Source organism: Brienomyrus brachyistius, chromosome 13 (assembly GCF_023856365.1).
Source record: "Brienomyrus brachyistius isolate T26 chromosome 13, BBRACH_0.4, whole genome shotgun sequence".
Lineage (NCBI taxonomy): Eukaryota > Metazoa > Chordata > Actinopteri > Osteoglossiformes > Mormyridae > Brienomyrus > Brienomyrus brachyistius.
Window position 1 is genome coordinate 12,718,591 of NC_064545.1, and position 18,724 is coordinate 12,737,314.

At 43.1% G+C, this 18,724-nt stretch overlaps 2 protein-coding genes across 4 annotated transcripts; one reads left to right on the forward strand and one right to left on the reverse strand.

Moving 5' to 3' along the window:
- Nucleotides 1-1,222: 1,222 nt before the first annotated feature.
- Nucleotides 1,223-14,549, reverse strand: ccdc135 (coiled-coil domain containing 135). Of its 3 annotated transcripts, none has more exons than XM_048973380.1 (18): nt 14,382-14,549; nt 12,873-13,012; nt 12,405-12,579; nt 10,691-10,816; nt 8,336-8,530; nt 7,829-7,984; nt 7,109-7,324; nt 6,909-7,028; nt 6,381-6,450; nt 5,353-5,481; nt 4,970-5,098; nt 4,188-4,402; nt 3,787-4,002; nt 3,408-3,518; nt 3,172-3,282; nt 2,853-3,047; nt 2,259-2,398; nt 1,223-1,793 (listed from the first exon to the last, which is right to left on the reverse strand). In XM_048973380.1, exons 1-18 carry the CDS (start codon nt 14,526-14,528, stop codon nt 1,709-1,711), a joined length of 2,676 nt encoding a protein of 891 aa, XP_048829337.1. In that variant the 5' UTR covers nt 14,529-14,549; the 3' UTR covers nt 1,223-1,708. The 3 variants fall into 3 exon arrangements, with proteins under 3 accessions (XP_048829337.1, XP_048829339.1, XP_048829338.1); XM_048973382.1 differs by lacking the exon at nt 14,382-14,549 and adding an exon at nt 13,804-13,912; XM_048973381.1 differs by lacking the exon at nt 14,382-14,549 and adding an exon at nt 13,733-13,897.
- lcat (lecithin-cholesterol acyltransferase) lies at nt 13,842-17,855 on the forward strand. The gene is made up of 6 exons (XM_048973383.1): nt 13,842-13,986; nt 14,839-14,995; nt 15,333-15,448; nt 15,537-15,632; nt 15,710-15,934; nt 16,783-17,855. Exons 1-6 carry the CDS (start codon nt 13,842-13,844, stop codon nt 17,427-17,429), a joined length of 1,386 nt encoding a protein of 461 aa, XP_048829340.1. The 3' UTR covers nt 17,430-17,855.
- Nucleotides 17,856-18,724: the final 869 nt, after the last annotated feature.

Consider the following 18,724-nt stretch of genomic DNA (forward strand, 5'->3'; position numbering starts at 1 on the left):
GCATATCGTATAAATAATCATAGTGGGCCGCCATGAGCAAAGCAATACTAGGGCCATTTTTGGTCCCAGTCCAGCCCTGCCTCAACACATACGCTGGTTAACCTCTTTTGATGTTAGATTGTCTTGAAAGACATAAAACTGAATTTATTCAGTTCCTTATCTGGTACATTATTAGTTCACACAAGTTTACACAAACAACACTAAATTCATAGTGCTGGCATCTTTGGTCACGATTCCAGTATAGCTAACGTGTGCTATGATTTTTAAATTGTTTCTGGATGGAACATAAATGTTAATGTTATTAGTTTTAAACTATAAAAACCAGAGTATAGATGTTTGGTGTTAACAGTAAAATCACAAAGACATCATGTGTCAAACAATGTTTGAGATTTAAAGGAGCCAAATTTCTTTTTCTTCTTACTTTAAAATAGAACCACAGAGTCTGTCTGGGTATCAGATGATAAGTTATAAATATTGTCCCTCCCCCCCGACATTCGGCTCCTGGCTGCTGCAATATGCCTCTCAAGAAATCAGAGACCAGAACAAACAATAGAATAGAAACGCCACACTGCTGTTTCCATGACCAAAGTTCTCGTACGGTGCACAATACCGACTGGTTGTAGGGATAGTTGTAAGTCAACATGGTTGTTAAACAGGTAGGTCGTTAAGTGAGGAGTGTCTGTATTTAATTATGCATATTGTAATATTTGTCATTTTCACCACATTTTCAGTGTCTTTGTATTGCATTTTACCCAATTGCCACCCCAGCAAAATCATTGGTCCCAGTCTGGTCACCCCATTATAAAAGGTCTGGCTTGGTCGCTGGCCCTAGATGGTTCACCAACCCATGGCAGGGGACACACACATTCATACCTACGGGCTATGTGGCAACTCCAGTTCACCTTAGCATATTTTTGGACTGTGGGGGGAAACTGGAAAATCCAGGGAACACCCCACAGCGATATGGGGAGAACTTGCAAACTCACGCCCTCCTCGCGGAGCTGTGGTCAGGGAAGCGCTACTGGAGCATGAAGGCCAGAAAGGAGAGAATGAGGAATAGCTTCCACCCTCAGGCCATCCGCGTCCAGAACGAGGACAATACACAGCTAACAAGTCATTCTTTGCACTTTTATCACACTATTCTGCAATTTCACACCCTTTTACTACTCTGGACATACTCCTCCCTATTTTTATTGGTTATTTTATAGTAATTTTATTTCGATTGTTATTTCATGCTTTTATTTTCCTTTGAATTGCATGCATCCTTAAAGCACATTCCAGAAAATGCTTCACTACAGTGTTACAGTGTATGAAACAAATAAAACTTGCGACACACATAGAGCCAGGGCCGCGACTTGACCGTAGACTCCAGAAATATGCAGCACCACTGTACCACCGTGCTGCCCTATTATCCATCCATCCATTTTCCATACCCACTTGTCCTGTACAGGGTTACAGGCGTCCAGGGCCTAGTCCAGAAGCTATGGGTGCAAGGCAGGGAATATCCCAGGATGGGGCGCCAACTCATGGCAGGGAGCCCTTATTATGATTATTGTTATTATCATCATCATTATTATTATGAATAAACTTTTAATCAACTTTTAATTTCCAGCCCAAATTAGCTGTTATGGATCCAGTGCAACTGACAGGTTTGTATATGTGTGACTTTGTGTTATCAGGGTAGGAGAAGCTAAAGTGTTCCCACGTATCAGCACAGATGTTTGCTAAGTCTGGGATCTCTTCTCAGCTTCTCGTCCAGCATCAGGTACTTCTGCAGGGCGTAGTCTTTATGCCTTAAACAGAACACAGAAGTCAGGACTGCAGGCCACATCAAGTGTTAAGTGAGAATAGTGAGCAGGCTGGAAACCTGCTGGACCAGCCGGGTTCAATATTAAGTAGCTGGATATTAACCGAAGAATAGATCATATGTGTCACTTAGTTGGCATAGCGATCACAATACTGGAATGCCCATAGGGTTGTTGGTTTAAGTCCTTCATTGTTGCATTGTTGGTTTAAATTATTAGATCTTTTTTTTTTTTTTTGGATGTAGTGTTGCTGATGAAATTTGGCCCTGGGGAAAGAGAGTCAGGGAGACGTGGTTTATAATTTGTGGGTCAGCGTGACCAGTTGGTGTAGGGAAAAGGGAGTGGGTGGCCGGCGCAGTACATATGTGAGGGTCTGAGTAAACCAGCTCACTTTCACAATGCTAGCAGAGGCATTAAAGGAGGTGTACTGGCGGTACAGCGCCCTCTGGGTACCTGCTGAGGCGCAGCTTCAGCGCTTTGATGCGCAGCACGGCACTGGAACAGTACGACATGTAGGCATCCTTCTCCTCTTGGGTGATGGACAGCTGGTTCTGCTGGTACCACTGCTGTTTTAGCCGCAGCTGCTGGGTCTCCTGCACATAGGACCGGTGCCAATTGGTTCAGCTATCTGACACTAACACTCTGAGCTGACAAAGCCTCTAGATTGGCTGTTGATGTCTTTTTGAACTTTCTTATGGCTGATTCACTGAACAGATTCTCTTTATTCAATTTTTCAATTCAATTTTATTTGTATAGCGCATTTTCACAACGCTACATCGTCACAAAGCGTTTTACGTTATCTAAAGCCCCTGGTGAGCAAGTGGGAAGGAAAAACACCGTAGAAGGAAGAAACCTTCAGAGGAACCAGACTCAAAGAGGGAACCCATCCTCCAGGGGCTGGCAGTGGAAGTCAAATGAGCAAGATGGCAAAGTCCCAATTTACACAGTCCTAATTTTAAGATCTGAGTCTAAAAGCTTTCTCTGTAAATAGGTATGAAGACTCCAGACTGGGCACCGAACTGGGCACAGCCCCTGTGACCTGGGTACCTTCTGGAAGCGCTCCTGCATCAAATTGGCTCTGTAGACCAGCTGCTCCTTCAGGCTGGCCAGGCAATCCTTCCTCAGTTGCTCTGCCTCCTCACGCGGCAGATGCTCGGGGTTCCCCAATTTAGCCAAAAGTGGCGCCAGTTCATCCACCCCCTTCCTCTCCTTCCACAAGCGCTCCTCATTAGCTACACGCTCCTGGGAGAGGAGGAAAGAGGAGCAAGGCGCACGCAAACACAGAAAGGAAGTACGTAAAGAAATAAATATGAGTGCCACTAGCAACATGCTTTCTCTGGGGGGGTCAGTAGAGGGGTGCCCTCACCAGTTCCTCCCTGTAGCGACGAGCTTTCTCACTCCAGGCTGTGCTATAGATGGAGATCCGGAGCTCACAGTTACTCTCCTCCTTCTTGCGGAGTGCAAGGATGTCTCTGACCTGGAGATGCACAGGTAATCACATAGTACACAGTGGAATACAAGGATACACGCACATGCTCCTCATAGAAGCAACTTTGGGTGGCGACAGAGAAAGGGCTGGGAATGCCGCTGCTCTTTGCGCACCTCTTTTAACGAGCTCCTGATCTCCTGTGTTACCCTGTCCTCCTCTTTCATCAGAGACACCAGCATGTTGTACAGAGACAGGTTCGTACATGGCTTCTCAGATGGGTCCACCTGCAGTGTAAGGAGGCTGATACAGGCAGCTGATATGGGCAGAGGGACCAAGACAAACTTACCAATAGGCAGCAGTAAGTTAATCTTGGGCTACCGTCACAGCATTGCATTGGATCTGCCTGCAGATGCTGTTACAGTAGTACTAAATTTGAGGCATGTAATTACTATCTCTATGCAGAACCTGTATCTTTGACATTATGACCCGTCTCAGTCAGAGTCCTGGTGTCCGGCAGTTCAGCATTACTCAGGAGTGAACTCTCTCGCTCACCAGGAAGGTGGAGACCATGTCGGGGCTGAAAACCGGCTGCCTCTGGGATGGGGGCCACTCTTGGAACTTGGCAAAGCTGCGCTGTGTGGGGATGATGCGGTCGTCCTCCAGGTGGTAGGTCACTTGGATGAGGCCCTCTGCAGTCAGGAAGACGCGCTCGGCCACGTCTTCGCCAGCTGGCTTTGAGCAGTCTCTGCCAAACCGCTCCACCACCTTCTGCGAGGGCCACATTGGAGGGGCACTGCTACAATCAACACTCAAAGGATCAGTGTCATAATGACCTGCTCAGGGCTACGCCCAGGATTTACTGGCTATCTGCTGGATACATGGTTATGGATGGATCGAAAAATGGACAGATAGAAGAACAGTACTAGTGTTATTTGTGCAATTCCTTATCTTACCAGTATGGGGCACTGTTCTCGGCTAGCGGTCCCTCCAGGCTCTGGAGCTTTGCCGAAGATGATGTGTCTGTGGTACAAGAAGTCTGTGCGTCCTTCGAAGCTCTCGGTTATGTCAGTGGGTCGCTCCCCTCGCTTGGCCAGCCCATCCACACGGCTGTGGCTGTAAAACTCCATGTCATGCTCCTGCCCCTGGAGCAGCGTCACATGCCTGTGGGCTATGGGGCACGTGATATGGTATAGAGTAAATAGGTCACCTGACAAGGCCCCGAGATATGATATCCAGTGAACAGGTCACCTGATGAGGGTCAAATGATATGGTATGCAGTGAACAGGTCACCTGACGAGCTGCTTTCTGTATTCAGTATAATTTACTATTCATGACATATTAATGAGGAGTGTTTAGATCAAGTAGCATCAACAATTAACAAAATTAATGAAGAATCATTATCTATCCATTTTTTGTAACTACTTGTCTTATTGAGGGTTATGGGGGGTCTGGAGCCCAGCCAAGACACAAGGCAGGGAACAACCCAAGATGGGGCATGCCCCCCTGACCAATCATTAATTCCCTCCTTAATAGTAAGTTAATTATGAGCCTGAAGCCCAATTCGGCAATAAACGTGCAGAACACAGTCTATTAACCTAATGGAAAAAGGGTTTAACTGCATAACCTCCACTATTTGGCAGGCAATATCGATATTGCTTTTGGTTTACATTCCTGACATCCTTCTAATATTGCTTGTACTACAGGGAATGTGGGTGCATGACAGAGTGGTATCTACTTTTAAGGGCCTGGCTCCTTCCGGGTCCAAAACGCTCCAGTGTCACATTGGTGATTCTGTTTAGCTCACGCTCCTCCAAGTAATCTTGGCGATGCTGGAACCATTCTTTTACGGTAATTGGCTCGGTGCCTTTTAGCCGGACCACGCAGAACCATAGCAGAACCGACAGAACACATGGAGAGAAACAGTGAGATATACAAAAAAATACAAATACAAAAAAAAAACAAAAAAACAAATCAAGTACCAGACATGAGCGCAGAAAAACTGAGGGCTCCATCTTAGCCGCCTGTACAAGCTAGCAAAAACCCATGAATGTAACATGAGCTGATCTGGCATGTTTCCATGGCAACCATAGTAGTTATGGTAACTGGAGAGGTTCTCACAGTCCAGGTCTTTGTAGGTGGTCAGTCGCATCACCAGACCGTCCTTGAGGAGGTAGGGTGCGACCTTCTCCAGCTTGGCTTTGCGGTACTGGATCACCTTTATCCCAGTAGGGCACCTCATCTCCATGTCTGAAGGTAAAACATGCCGGTGACACAGGAGTGACAGGTGGGACAGGCATTCAGAGGCACTTGTAAGACAGTCAGTGCTCTGCTTTATCGTTTATATCAAGCAATTGGAGCTTTAAATAAAACTCAAAATATTACCTCTGCAAGCTCTATTTCAAGACCTACACATCCGTAGGACCATCACAAGTTTCTGTGCCAAGCTATAGTGAACAGCTAGTTTGGTGGTGTCATTCACATTGGTAGTTGTAACTTCAGCGGTGATGACATAGAAGGTTGAGTCAAAATGCACACTGACAAATGTCTGAGCATTTGACACCTGCTGCACACTCGAAATACAGGAAATGTTCTCGAAATGAAAGGTACTCAATGCAAGGTATTTTTTAAATTTAGCGAAGTAGAGAACAGTCACCCACCCACATGAGAAAATGAGACACATCGGCCTGTAAAAAGAGCTCCTAGCTTTGTAAACAGCAGCTGGAGAAGTTTGAAAGGCTGCTGTGCACAGATGAGAAGACTTATGGACTGTACCATGACAATGTGGTGTACAAAATGTCATGAAAAGGATAGTTAACCACAGACAACGACTCCATTATGCCTGACAGGCTTAATAAGCGTGACAGAATGTAGGATGAGGGTTTATAATTTGGTTTGTGCTCCTCATTGCAGCTCTGGTCCTCATAATTTATTTAATGTATCCTTCCTATGCTGTACCCTAGCCTCGATCCTTGTGCTGCTTGGGATAGACTCTAGGTCCCCTGAGAACCTGCACTGGAAAAGGATGGATGGATGGATGGATGGATGGGTGCATGCCTGCAGAGATGGGTGCATGGTTTATTGCTGTTATTGCTCCTAACCAAATGAAAATTGTCACTGAGAACCCAGGGGAAAGCAAAGGTGGTTACCTTGCTGAGAAATCTCAATTCTTTTCACCCAAGATGGAGGCATTTCAAATACTTTAAGGTCCTCCTCTTCCTGCAAATAAACACGTGTGAGGCAGCTGCTGAGAAGTCACATTTGATGTTTCTTGTCAGGGAAACACCATGTTCTTCTTCTGAATACTCAAGAGAGAGATTGTAATGCAATATTGATGTGAACAAATCCTTTAACTTCTGCGTCAAATCTTTTTCTGCTACTTAGCACTTGTTAATTCTGCGCGGTATGGCGTGTCCTTTTACTGTTTTCCCTAATGTCTCTTGCTAGTCAATCTCTTGCTTTGATTTAAGAGGTCATCAACTGGACCTGAATGAAAACCCATCACTTCATGAGTGCAGTGTGAGCATAACCCGGGTAAAGGCAGTCTCTGGCCTTGTGGCCGCTAGTGTGTTGGGGCACAATGAGACTCAGATTGTGTGAGATATATAGCACAACAAACTGAAGACACATGTTTACAGTATGTCCAAAAAATCAGGAGAAGTTTCAGGAAGATACACCTCATCACTGTACTCATTCTCAGGATCCTTTGGGTCAGGAAGCAGCAGCTGGGGCTGTACTGGGAGGCAACACAGCAGAGACTCCCACTTGACTGCATCCCCCAGGTCAAAGGTCATCTCCTGTGGGTTTTGCCATTAGTAGAAACATGAAATCATCCTGTTACACACAGTGACGTCACGTGCAAAACAGCGACACTAACCACGCAGCCAGAGCGGCACTCCTGTATGTTGACCCAATAGTTCTGGTGGTTCCAGATGCTTTCCACACCCAGGAACTGCTTGTCAGTGGTAGGGTAGCTCCGCCCGGTAAGTGGGTCAATGAAGAAGTTCTCTGGAACCTCCCGGCTGCCGGACAGCACCAGAACCCAGCAGTGCACCCAGTGGCCCATAAAGCGGTCCACAGGGTGCTCACTCTCCTGAAACAAACGACAGTATACATAACATTATACAGTACAGCAGTGGTCACCAACCCTGCTCCTGGAGCTCGACAACCCAGCAGAGCTTATGTGCAGCCTTAATTTAACACACCTGATACAGATAATCTAGTAGTAGCAGACTGGTATTAGCTTTAGCATAGCAGACTCCAGTACTTATATTTATCAAGTTTGTTAAACTAGGGCTGCACCTAATCTCTGCAGGGTGGTAGATCTCTAGGAGCAGGGTTGGTAATCGGTGGTATACAGTAATCCTGTAACAAAACAAGCAACACACTCAACATTTATAAAATAAATAACATAACTCATTTACAAAATCATACATTGCACATTGCTACAACATAAAACACAAATATAACATTGATATATAATGACAGAATCATCTGAAAACAAGCATGTCCACGCAGTTTCACATTTGTCACACTCCCACTGAATGAATAAGTGATTTAGAAATGAGGCACACAGAATGGCGAATTTACCGCCCACCTGCAGCCTCTGCTCATCCTGCTGCCGGCTGGCAAAGGCGACCTGCGTGTCAGCCTGCCGCTGGCTCTGCCGCTGCTCTCTGAACCTGCTACTGAGATCTCGGCGAGGTTTCACGCTGTACTTTTTCAAAGGGGTCTTCTGTTCCAACATTTTCTCCTAGTCAAAAACATAGCCAAAATTCATATTTTTATTAAGGGAGCACTTTTACCTCCTACCTCTAGGGTTGTGGGTTCAAGTCCCAGCCTGGTTGTATGTGTTTTATGGAGTTTTCATGTTCTCTCTACACTGTGCGCTGGGTTCCTCCCAGCAGCCTAAAGAGATGCTTTTAGGTAAATTTGCATCTCTAAATTGTCCTGGAATGAACTGCCATCCCATTCAGGGATTAGAAATGGTAGTATTTATTCAGACTAATAGATGCACAGTTAAACTACTGCAATATATCAAGACATGTCACTGGAACCGGCAATACTACATCTGTTGGGTTGTGGTTGCAAAGTCTTTGCTGACCTTGTCTTGCATGACCAGCAGGGGGCACTCTTGGCATGACTGGTTGAGCAAACACATCTCCTTCACAGCATAGCCACTGACACAGTAAGCGTCATAGCCAGCACCCAGCAAAAGGGAACAGAGCAGTGTGGCAAAGTCGAAGCAGCTGCCTCTTCGGGTTTTTAGGACCCAGGTTGGGGAATAGAGATGTGTAGGCTGTAGGAACATGACAGACATCTCAAAATAAGGCCTGAATCACACGTGCACACATGGTCTACATTGTAAGATGTAACTGATTAGATTTCTTATTCTATATTTAAGTTCAACCATTTGTTGTAAATCAAGTGATGCATTATGAGTTATACTGACTTCCTATAGTTTGTCAGACATACATAAATTAGACTTAATAGCTTCCTTTAGCTTCAATTGCAGGGTTGAAGACTCTTGGCATTTTTTCAACCAATTTCCAAATGTGGCCCCCTGGAATGCTTCTCCAACAGTCCCAAAAGACTTTCCACAAGTTCTGGGCACATGTTGGTTACCTTGCTCTTATTCTTTGATCCAACTCATCCCCAAACCAGCTGTATCAGGTTTAGGTTGGGGGGGATTGTGGGAGGTAGGTCACCTGTCACAGCACTCCAACTCTCTCCTTGTTCACTAGATAATAGTTACTACATAACCTGGAGGAGTGCTTAGGGTCATCATCTCATTGAAGAATAAATGATTTTCAGTAGGTGTGTTCAGACTTTTGACTGGTACTTTTTCTCTCACTTATCCTTCTAACTTGGACTTTTTACAAGTATCTGTAACCGATTTACACATTTTCCAAGTCTACTGAGTTTACATTTTTATCTGGTCTACTTTAGAGTTTATATTTTTATAGTGTATTTCTTGTATTTATATATGCAAATCCCATGTGCCTTTTGTTCTGTGTACTCTGGAAAACTGCAGCCACGTCGTCTCTCTGTATATTTGTATATAGTGGAGATGACAATAAAGTTCACTTTGACCTTTGACCTACTGTCTACATACTGTGACATCTACACATGCTTCTGATTGCCACTGCAAATCCCATCAGCCCTAACTTTAGGGCTTTCCTATCTACCCTTTTGTCTGATATAGCCCATGCCCTTTCCTGATGACTTGGCAACTGTCACAGGCCAATGACTAGCATGTTTGTTCCTCGATGATCAGCTTTGCTCTGATGTATTCAATGATTTTTTCCCGGAGCTGTGTAATTGCTGTGTGTCTGACATGGCTGTATTACCTTCAATATGTCACTATTGTGGTGGTTTGGAGCCTTAGGTCTAGTTCCTACTTCACTTCTCCATGTGTGCTTTCGGCCCACAGACAGTCTTGAGCACAGAATTATGTGTTCGTAATACATTTGTTGGTGGAAAGTAGATGGCTGTATAAAGCAGTGATATTCCAGTAGACCAGCAGAGGGCAGATGTATTGCAAGCATCACAACTGCAGTGTAGAGGAATTGGTAGAGTAATACAACATAGCGTGATATATTGAAATCCTCACGACATAAATTAGTTAGGACCCCCCCCCCAAGCGAATTGTACTATCAAGATTTCAAAATGTCCGAATTTTGTTGTTTTTAAAAATACTGCATACCATGGTATAATGATTGGACAGTATGGAGAATTAGATGTGCAGGTACCACCGCACCTCCTCATTCAGCCGCTCACCATAACTACTACTACAACGATAACTATTCTTCCTCTACTCTTTCTTGGTTGACCTCTGATCTGTGAAAGTTAGTGTTGCCACCTACTGGAAACACCTTGCCCACCGCCCGGTGCAAAGCCTTAATAACAAAATTTACATCACTATGCACGGACCAAAAGCGCATGTGAAAAAGTGGAGTGTGAACTGTGCCCTTGAGAGGTAAAGTGGGCCATCCCACCCCCTACCCCCTTTTTATTGAATATTTTCAATTGGATAAGTTGTTATTATCTAAGTCATACCTCTGTGCTACCTATGATATATATATATATATATATATATATATATATATATATATATATATATATATATATATCTCAATTGTAGGGTATAGACACACTGATTAAAAAAAAAAATCAACTTTGGAGCTCATTTTCTCAAAACTTTGTTTTTGTGGGATAGCCCACTTTACTTCTCAAGGGCACAATTGGCTTTTACAGTTTTCCAGGAAAACTGTATTGCTGTTTTACCTTAATTCCCATTCTACATTAAGTGGACATGTTTCTCAGTCATGAAAGAGCGCACTTAGCCAGTATTTTTTCTGGTTTCAATTTGTGCTTATTAGAAAGACGAGTCTCTACTGATATAATACCCTACTGTATTATACTGCATTCTTTTTCAAATCATGTTGTTTGGACTCACCAGGTCAAATGGGGGATCAAGAGGCAACAGGGCCAAAAAGTCCGACACCAAGCTGGAGCACCCATCCCAGGTGTAGAGCTCAGGGTACGGCAGGAGGGCGGGCCGTAGGGTGGTACTGACAAACTTCTGTCCAGGAGGGGAGACAAAGGGATGGAATGACTGGGAACATCTCCAAACCAATGTCCCGTGTGTCCATGACGGCAGAATAAGAGCACGAGTCATATGCCAGTATATGAGCACAGGAGAAAAAACAAACCCAAGATGTATTTAAAGCAGAACGTAAGAAAAACGAAATGAGATGATCATGCTACTCTGCATGTGACTCTGAAGTGTGACAAGTGCTTTTGTATTAAATCATTACCAGTCTCAAATAAAATTTAGATTCTTCACCACATATAATGCATTTCATGTAATTCGTGTAATCTTCCAAAATGTCAAAGTAGAAGTAATAAATCTTAATGTGCTTTAAAAAGATTTAAATCAAAATACGTAATAAATTAATGAATTAATGTACAAGCCTAACTCTTTAGTTCAATACCAATTCTGATTGTGTAATAATGTATGTCACCCCATATGTTCCTTTACGAAACAGCAATTAAAACCCTCAGAGGGTGAGATTCCAGAGTATTCCTGAATGTGATTTTCCCTGAATGCTGATCTGTGATTCTTACCCTGTAAAACCTCAGAGACTTGCCAAGTTCTGGTTTCCCTAAATACAGACAGATCACAGCTACTATAAATACAAAAGCTAGCAGGCTGTCCAGCTGTTTCCAAGAGAGCAGCCCCATCCACAGCCCCACAAACCACGTGAAAACCATCTCACATTAACATACCAAAATCTAACTGATGGGAAACCTGGACAAAAACAATTCCATCAAATACAAAAGCGAATAAATGTGCACATTTAAAATGTGCCTGAGTATAAACAAAAGGATATTCATATAATACTTAAATTTAAAGAGAATGACTGTTCATCAAACTGGAAAAAGTTTACATGAATCTTCCAAGATGACCAACAAGGAATGACTGTGAGTAAACATGTACTGTCTGGGTCTAGACAAAGACATACTCCTTTCCATTCTGCAAGGAGGAAAGCGCACATAAATGTAAGGAACTCTCGCCAACACTTCAGAGGAAGTGCAATGAATGAAAAAGGAAGAATGTGGAAATTAGCGGGAAAACATTTTAAAACTAATTTGAGGAAGCACTTCTTTACACAGCATGTAGTTAGAGCATGGAATAGTCTTCCTGCTAGTGTAGTGCAAGCTAAAACCCTGGGTTCCTTTAAATCAGAGCTAGATAAGATTTTAACAACTCTGAGCTATTAGTTAAGTTCTCCCCAAACGAGCTTAATGGGCCGGATGGCCTCCTCTCGTTTGTAAATTTCTTATGTTCTTAATGAATTTCAAAATTCATTCAAAATTCATTTTTCATTAATTTAAAAAACACACCAATAACCCAAAACATTCTTTTTGGATTTCACCTGCTTCACACTTTGAAGTTAAGGTCATAGTTCCCACTAAGAAATGTGAACATGTATCTTTGAATGATTGTATGTGTCTGTCTGTGTGATTGTGCATGACTTTATGTGTGCATTGGTGTGAATTTATGGGTGGGATTGTCCATCTGTCTGCTTGCATATGTCCATTTTTGTATGAGTTTGTGTGTGATTGCCAGTTTTTCTGCCTATATGTGTCCGTCTGTGTATGAATACCTGGACCCCACACTCGTTGAGTGGGTACAGCAGTAGATGTTTGCGGATGGGGTACAAGTGGGCGTACTGACAGTGGAAGTTGTGTGCCATTTTCAGCAGGTGCCGTTCCTGAGGCGAGTGCTTCTTGTAAGATGCAGGACAGCACAATGGATCAGGCTGTAGGGCTCTCACCCACCTGTTGGATTGGTTGGATGGAGAAATGAGTCAGTCACAGCATGACAACATGTATAAAGTTCCCATAAAGCCCACAGGACACAGGAAGACCAAACTCCACACAGACAGTGCTGATGGTATTTGATATTCAATGTGAAGCAACAGTGCTATTTATCTGTTTTTAATATTATCTTTTCATTGTTAAAAATGAGTAATACGTTTTTGCATAGACGCATGCTCTGCTTAAAATGCAAATCTGACGCACACAGATAGATTTCTGAATTAGAATTTGCGTTAGGGATTTTTAAAACTCACAGGGGTGAGTGTACTGAAGAAGCATCTGCATCGGGCAGCGTTTCCTCAAGCTCTTGTAGTTCTTCAAGCACACTTCTCTCTGAGCCCTGATCTTCTTCTTCCTCTACTTCCAGTATCTTCTCTTTTTGATATTCCTCCATCTAGCACAAATGAGCTACTTAAATGTTGTTTTAGGACAAATTAAACTACTCACGAACAGCTAAAAAGACACATGGGTTTGAAAAAACGGTAATTTTATGTTCATTCTACGACCGGATCCAGACTTGGGGGAAAAAATGTCAAGCAATGTTGAGTTCTCTCATTCGGCGTCTTGTCTCCATGGACACGCAAGGCACACAGTCACGTGATTCCCGCGAGGTTTACCCCCCGAGAGAGTGGCATTAGGATCTTTCATAATTTGCGAGAAGGACAAACTTTGATACATAAATAATCTAAATTAAAACCGCAGACTTTTAATAGTCAAATGTGTCCCTTTAAACTTTAACACTGCTAAATTATCAATCAACAATACTATAACGTCAAGTCTGTCATCTGAAAACCTTGTCAAGTACTATTGTGGTCAGGGAGATAACCAAATGCTATTAGTTTATCATTGAATACCAAGTAACGTTAATGTTTCACTACTGAGCGGCACAGACTCCTTATTGGTTTTTGCCTGGAATCAATAAAACAACAAAAATCGTTACATGTTTTTTTTTTTTCGTAAGAGACACAATATTTGACAAAAAAATATTGCGTTTTCTTCCAGAATCTAATTTTCTGTGATTTTTAAAAGCAGATGCATGGACACAACCGTTAAGTGTTAAGTGTGTGTGCCAGGGACGAATCCCTAACTTTTTTTTGCTGTTCTTTTTTCTCACCCCCTATTTGAATCGGAGAAAGCCTCCTCCCCCGGTCGCCTGAGAGACAGCTTTATAGCTCGCTTTCGTACTTGGCCCTAGTGAGGCAGCGGAACCTGGAGAGCTGAAGATGGCCTGCGCGCGGCTCCTGATTTCGCTCGTGTTGCTAGTCGCTCTCCGGCGCGCGGCCGGCTTCTGGCTCCTTAACGTCATCTTCCCGCCGAACGCCAAGCCCCAGCACGTGCCCAGCAACAGCACCCCACCTCTGATTTTGGGTGAGTTGCGAGGGGGGGGGGATAATGCTAACAAAAACGGTCAGTGTGTAACTGTACCTATGTCAACTGCTGGGATTATTAAGTGCTGCAAACATCTGGTGTATGTTTTATTACCTAGTAAATAGTCTGTCGGTTTTGCTAACTACCCCAACACTTTTGATGCAGCTAATTTTAGTTTTATAATGGAATTATGTAGATTTACTGTAACATTTCTTCCGTGAGCATAACAGTCAGAATGCCGGAGTGTCATGCCTTGATGATTGCATGCTGTAACAATAATTAGGAATGTAGTACCTCGCAGGGAGTGCAATGGTTGACATTAGCTGGCTTTTCATTTTTTGTTGCTGTTAGAAAATGCTTCTGATTATGGTACAGTAGATATTAAATATGGTTACTTTTGGGTCCATTTCCCTTCTCGGCTTCCATCTCCTGCACTGCTTCTTCTCGAAGGAGGCACACTGTATGCATGCCAAATGAAAACTTTTTAAAACCAAATAATAGTTACTGGTAGCGTCCACCACATCTGTGCCTGTTTTTTGCATGTCCTAGTGAAATAGCCGGTGTGCTGTAATGCTGACAGAAAAGAGCAAAAGAAAAAGAAGTTAGCAGGAGATAGGAGAGGTATTCTGAGTAAATTATAGCCACAGGTCAAACACTTCACGACTGTTTCACAACCATTTCGGATAGCAAAAGCATTGACTGCACCCACATGTGCAGGACAATCTGGACTTTATCCGATCAACTTTCTGTAGAAAAGATCACACTGACAAGACTGAATTCACCCACGTGCATTGAAGTGCATGGCAAAAAAAGAAAACACATACTTTAAGGCATCCTTTTCAAATATGACAGTGCCAGGGAACTTGGGAAACCAGCTGGAGGCCAAGATTGACAAACCCCACCTGGTGCACTGGATGTGTTACAAGAAGACGGACCACTTCTTCACCATTTGGATTGACCTCAACATGTTCATGCCTGTTGGTGTCGATTGCTGGATTGACAACATCAGGTCCGTAAGCGTCTGTTCCCTTGTGAGCTTCTTTTATTTCCTCCCTGAATCTGAAAGTTAGGGTTAGGGTTGTTCTACTTTCATACAGCAGTGATAATTAACTCAAAATAACCAAACATTTTCTTATGTTAAAACATCACCTCAGTCCAGAGACAGAGTGGGAGAAACCATTTTATTTCAAATTATTTTAAAATATGATGCCTGTCACCTCATCTCTTACACTCTTTTGTTTTGTTGCCTCCATTTAAGCCCCACCTTCTTCTGTCTTCGTTTTGCTTCTTGGCTGGGCTGTGCTCCTGGAGTTCCATGTCTGCTTATAACCTCCTTCTCCATGCAGGATTGTGTATAACCGAACAACACGCAAGACCTCCAATTCTCCAGGGGTGGAGGTGAAGGTGCCAGGGTTTGGGCAGACATTTCCAGTGGAGTTCCTGGACACCAACAAACTCACAGGTATGTTATGGTTCTGTCCTTATTACACTCACCTGTAAACCTTTGTCATTCTCATCATAATGCGGTTTAATTTCCTCCCTCTGTCCAGGGTATTTTCACACTATGGTACAGCACTTGGTGAACGCAGGGTATGTTCGCAATGAGACCATCCGAGGAGCACCTTACGACTGGAGGATTGCCCCCAGTAAGTACCTCCCATCAAGCACTGCAGATGCATTCTGCCCGGTGTGCAGCTGTGGTGACAGTGCTTTTGTCTCTCAGATGAGCAGGAGAAGTACTTCGGACGGCTTAAGGCCATGGTGGAGGATATGTATGAAGAGTACCAACAGCCGGTTCACCTGCTTGGGCACAGCATGGGATGTAACTACATCCTGTACTTTCTGAACCGTCAGTCCCAGGCCTGGAAGGACCGCTACATCCAGAGCTTCATAGCGCTGGGTGCGCCCTGGGGAGGGGCAGTCAAATGTCTCAGGGTGCTGGCATCAGGTGGGTCATACACCTACAGCAAAGCATTATGACATAATTATGATTAGGTAAGTTAAGTAAAGTCAGGCTGGTTAAACATGGCACATGCAAAACAAACAGAAGCATTTGCCTTTTTTAAATACACAAATCAAACAATGTGTTTGACTTAAAACTGTAACGTTTTTCACTAATGAAAATGTAGATAAACATTTTTTTAGAAAATGTAATGTTTTTATTTAAAAAACACATGCAATAGCTTTACACAGCCTTTATACATGATAATCTTGCAAGAACTAGGTGAGTTTCTGGCCTAATCATGCTTTGTGGCTGTTTGTCTAGTTATTCTTGTCAGATAAGAGCAGCCTGGTTAAATAGCAGTGCACCAGTCCTTCGCTCTGTGGCACACAGAAGTGGGGGCAGTTAGCTCTTTGTGTATTACGGGAGCTAATGAGTCCTCCAAAGGACAGATATCCAGCATTCATAACATGTATTTTTTTCAGTTACATAACTGAATCTCCGCCCCAGCTCCATGCGTGTGGAGTCTGCATGTTCTTCCCGTGTTGTTGTGGGGTTTTCTCTAGGTTCTCTGGTTTCCCCCTACAGTCCGCAACGCAAACATGCTAAAGTGAATTGGAATTTCCAAATTGTATGTATGTGCGTATATGTACCCACCTGCCCCTCCTGCGATGGGCTGGTGTCCCAGCTTCTGTTATTCCCCTGCCTTGAGCTCAAAGTTTCTGGGATAGGGTCTGGACTCCTTTAAACACGCCTAATTCCATCATTTCCTATACAAGGTGCTTCCATATTTCCATATTTTTATTGTGAAGAAATATCTGAACATCCTTTTGGTGTCCCTCCATCATGATCAGGTGAAAATGACGGAATCCCATTCGTATCCAACATCAAGATCCGCGAGGAACAACGGATGACTACTACCAATCCCTGGATGATCCCTTCAGAAATGGCCTGGCCGGAGGACCATGTCTTCATCTCCACTCCGTCCTTCAACTACACTGTCCGAGACTACAAGCGCTTTTTCCACGACATCAACTTTGAGGACGGGTGGTACATGTGGAAAGACACCAAGGACCTAACCGCTGGCCTGCCCACCCCTGGTGTGAAGGTGTACTGCATGTATGGCGTGGGGCTTCCCACCCCAGTCACCTACGTGTACGACGAGCAGTTCCCGGACGCAGACCCAGTGGACATCTTATACGACGATGGTGACGACACAGTGGACAGCCGTAGTATGAGCCTCTGCAAACGCTGGGTAGGCCAACAGGAGCAACCAGTACACGTCATAGAGTTTCAAGGCATGCCCCACTTAGACATCGTCTTTCACAACAAGGTGCTCACACTAATCCAGAACATTCTAGAGGGAAAACCGTGGCCATCAGACCAGCCTCCCACCCCTGCTTCAGCACAATTTGATCAGCCTCCCATCCCTAGCCCCACACAGCTGGACCAGACATCATCTCCAACGCCAAATTCTGCAGATAAGGAGATGGGACTATAATTATTAGCCATCCGCTGTGACACTCAAACACAATGCTGCTAGAATGTACTTGTACATCTGAATGCATTTTTTGTTGCTTCATTGCAAAGTAACTGGACAGTAACCACATCCCTTTGTCTATCCATGTTTTCTAATTATATTAGCGATGTTCAAATTCCACATAGGTGTTATGAATTGATATTTAGTATTAATATATTTACTTATATAATGTATGTAGTTATCAGAAAGAGTTATACTTAGAGTTTTCTAGGAATTAGGAAAGTTTTTTTAAACAACTGGCAAAACCATGTTTCTCTTTCTATATGGACATTTGATGTGTTGTTGACGTGAACTAATTTGCAGCGGTTATGATTGGAGAATTGATTGCATAAATATTTGAATAGATAAAATAATGTTAATCAATAAAACATTTTTGTTGCTGTCTTTTTCATTTTGTAATTTAATTGTTTGTTGTATTCTCTCATCAGTGGAAGATACTGATTGGTAACTGGAGATATACATAGTTTAGCAGAGTGATGTTGGTTATATCTGAAGCCTATATATACACCTCACAAACATACAGTGTAATTATCATGAAAGAACCCAGATTCTATCTATTCTATTCTAAACCGTACCTCTAAGCACTATCATTGAGAAACTGATTTTGCATAAGTGTGACGTGTAATCTGCCTGTCCCCATATATGTTTATTCACATGTCTACAAACGCCTTACCAAAATGGGGTCAGTTGTATTTTCTAAGTTAAATTCTAACTTGCACCTTTTGGATTATTACTGTTGAATTCTGATTTTGAGTGTTTTGGTATTTCCTAAATTAAGTGAATACCTGTTCGAATTCTTCATGTTATATAACGAGAAACCTTTAAAATGAAATATTATTTTCGGTGGCGCTGAATCAGATTAGGTGGTCAGCATTTTACTTTACAAATAGAAGTGGTGTGAGCAATGTATGAACTACCTTTGAGCAGTACAGTTTTAGACTTTAGTGAGTTTTGTTTCGTTGTCAGGAACACAATCGATTTACACCATAAAGCCAGTTCCATCATTTATAAAACGAAAACGTTTTTAAACGATTTTGAAGTTTAAATTGCAAGAAGCCCAGACTTTTTTCAAACAATTAACATTCAGACAGAACAACAAACATCAAAGCCTTTTTATTGGTTGGTAGGGGTGTAAGGTTTGTGCCAGCAGATTGTAGAGAACATCAGGTCAGTCACCTATAAGGTTCGAAGTCTTCCATAAACCTTTTTTTTCAGGGGTGTCACCCAGCTCCGCCAATCAATGAAATCTGTGTTAC

Excerpts from the sequence above, each read along its gene's own strand:
- lcat (XM_048973383.1), top strand. The coding sequence starts at position 13,842 with ATGGCCTGCGCGCGGCTCCTGATTTCGCTCGTGTTGCTAGTCGCTCTC. Across the intron at positions 14,996-15,332 it reads TGCTGGATTGACAACATCAG|GATTGTGTATAACCGAACAA; the intron begins GTCCGTAAGCGT and ends TTCTCCATGCAG. Across the intron at positions 15,935-16,782 it reads TCTCAGGGTGCTGGCATCAG|GTGAAAATGACGGAATCCCA; the intron begins GTGGGTCATACA and ends CATCATGATCAG.
- ccdc135 (XM_048973380.1), bottom strand. The coding sequence starts at position 14,528 with ATGCAAAAAACAGGCACAGATGTGGTGGACGCTACCAGTAACTATTAT. Across the intron at positions 8,531-10,690 it reads TTGATCCCCCATTTGACCTG|CCTACACATCTCTATTCCCC; the intron begins GTGAGTCCAAAC and ends ATGTTCCTACAG. Across the intron at positions 1,794-2,258 it reads CTGAAGCTGCGCCTCAGCAG|GCATAAAGACTACGCCCTGC; the intron begins GTACCCAGAGGG and ends GTTCTGTTTAAG.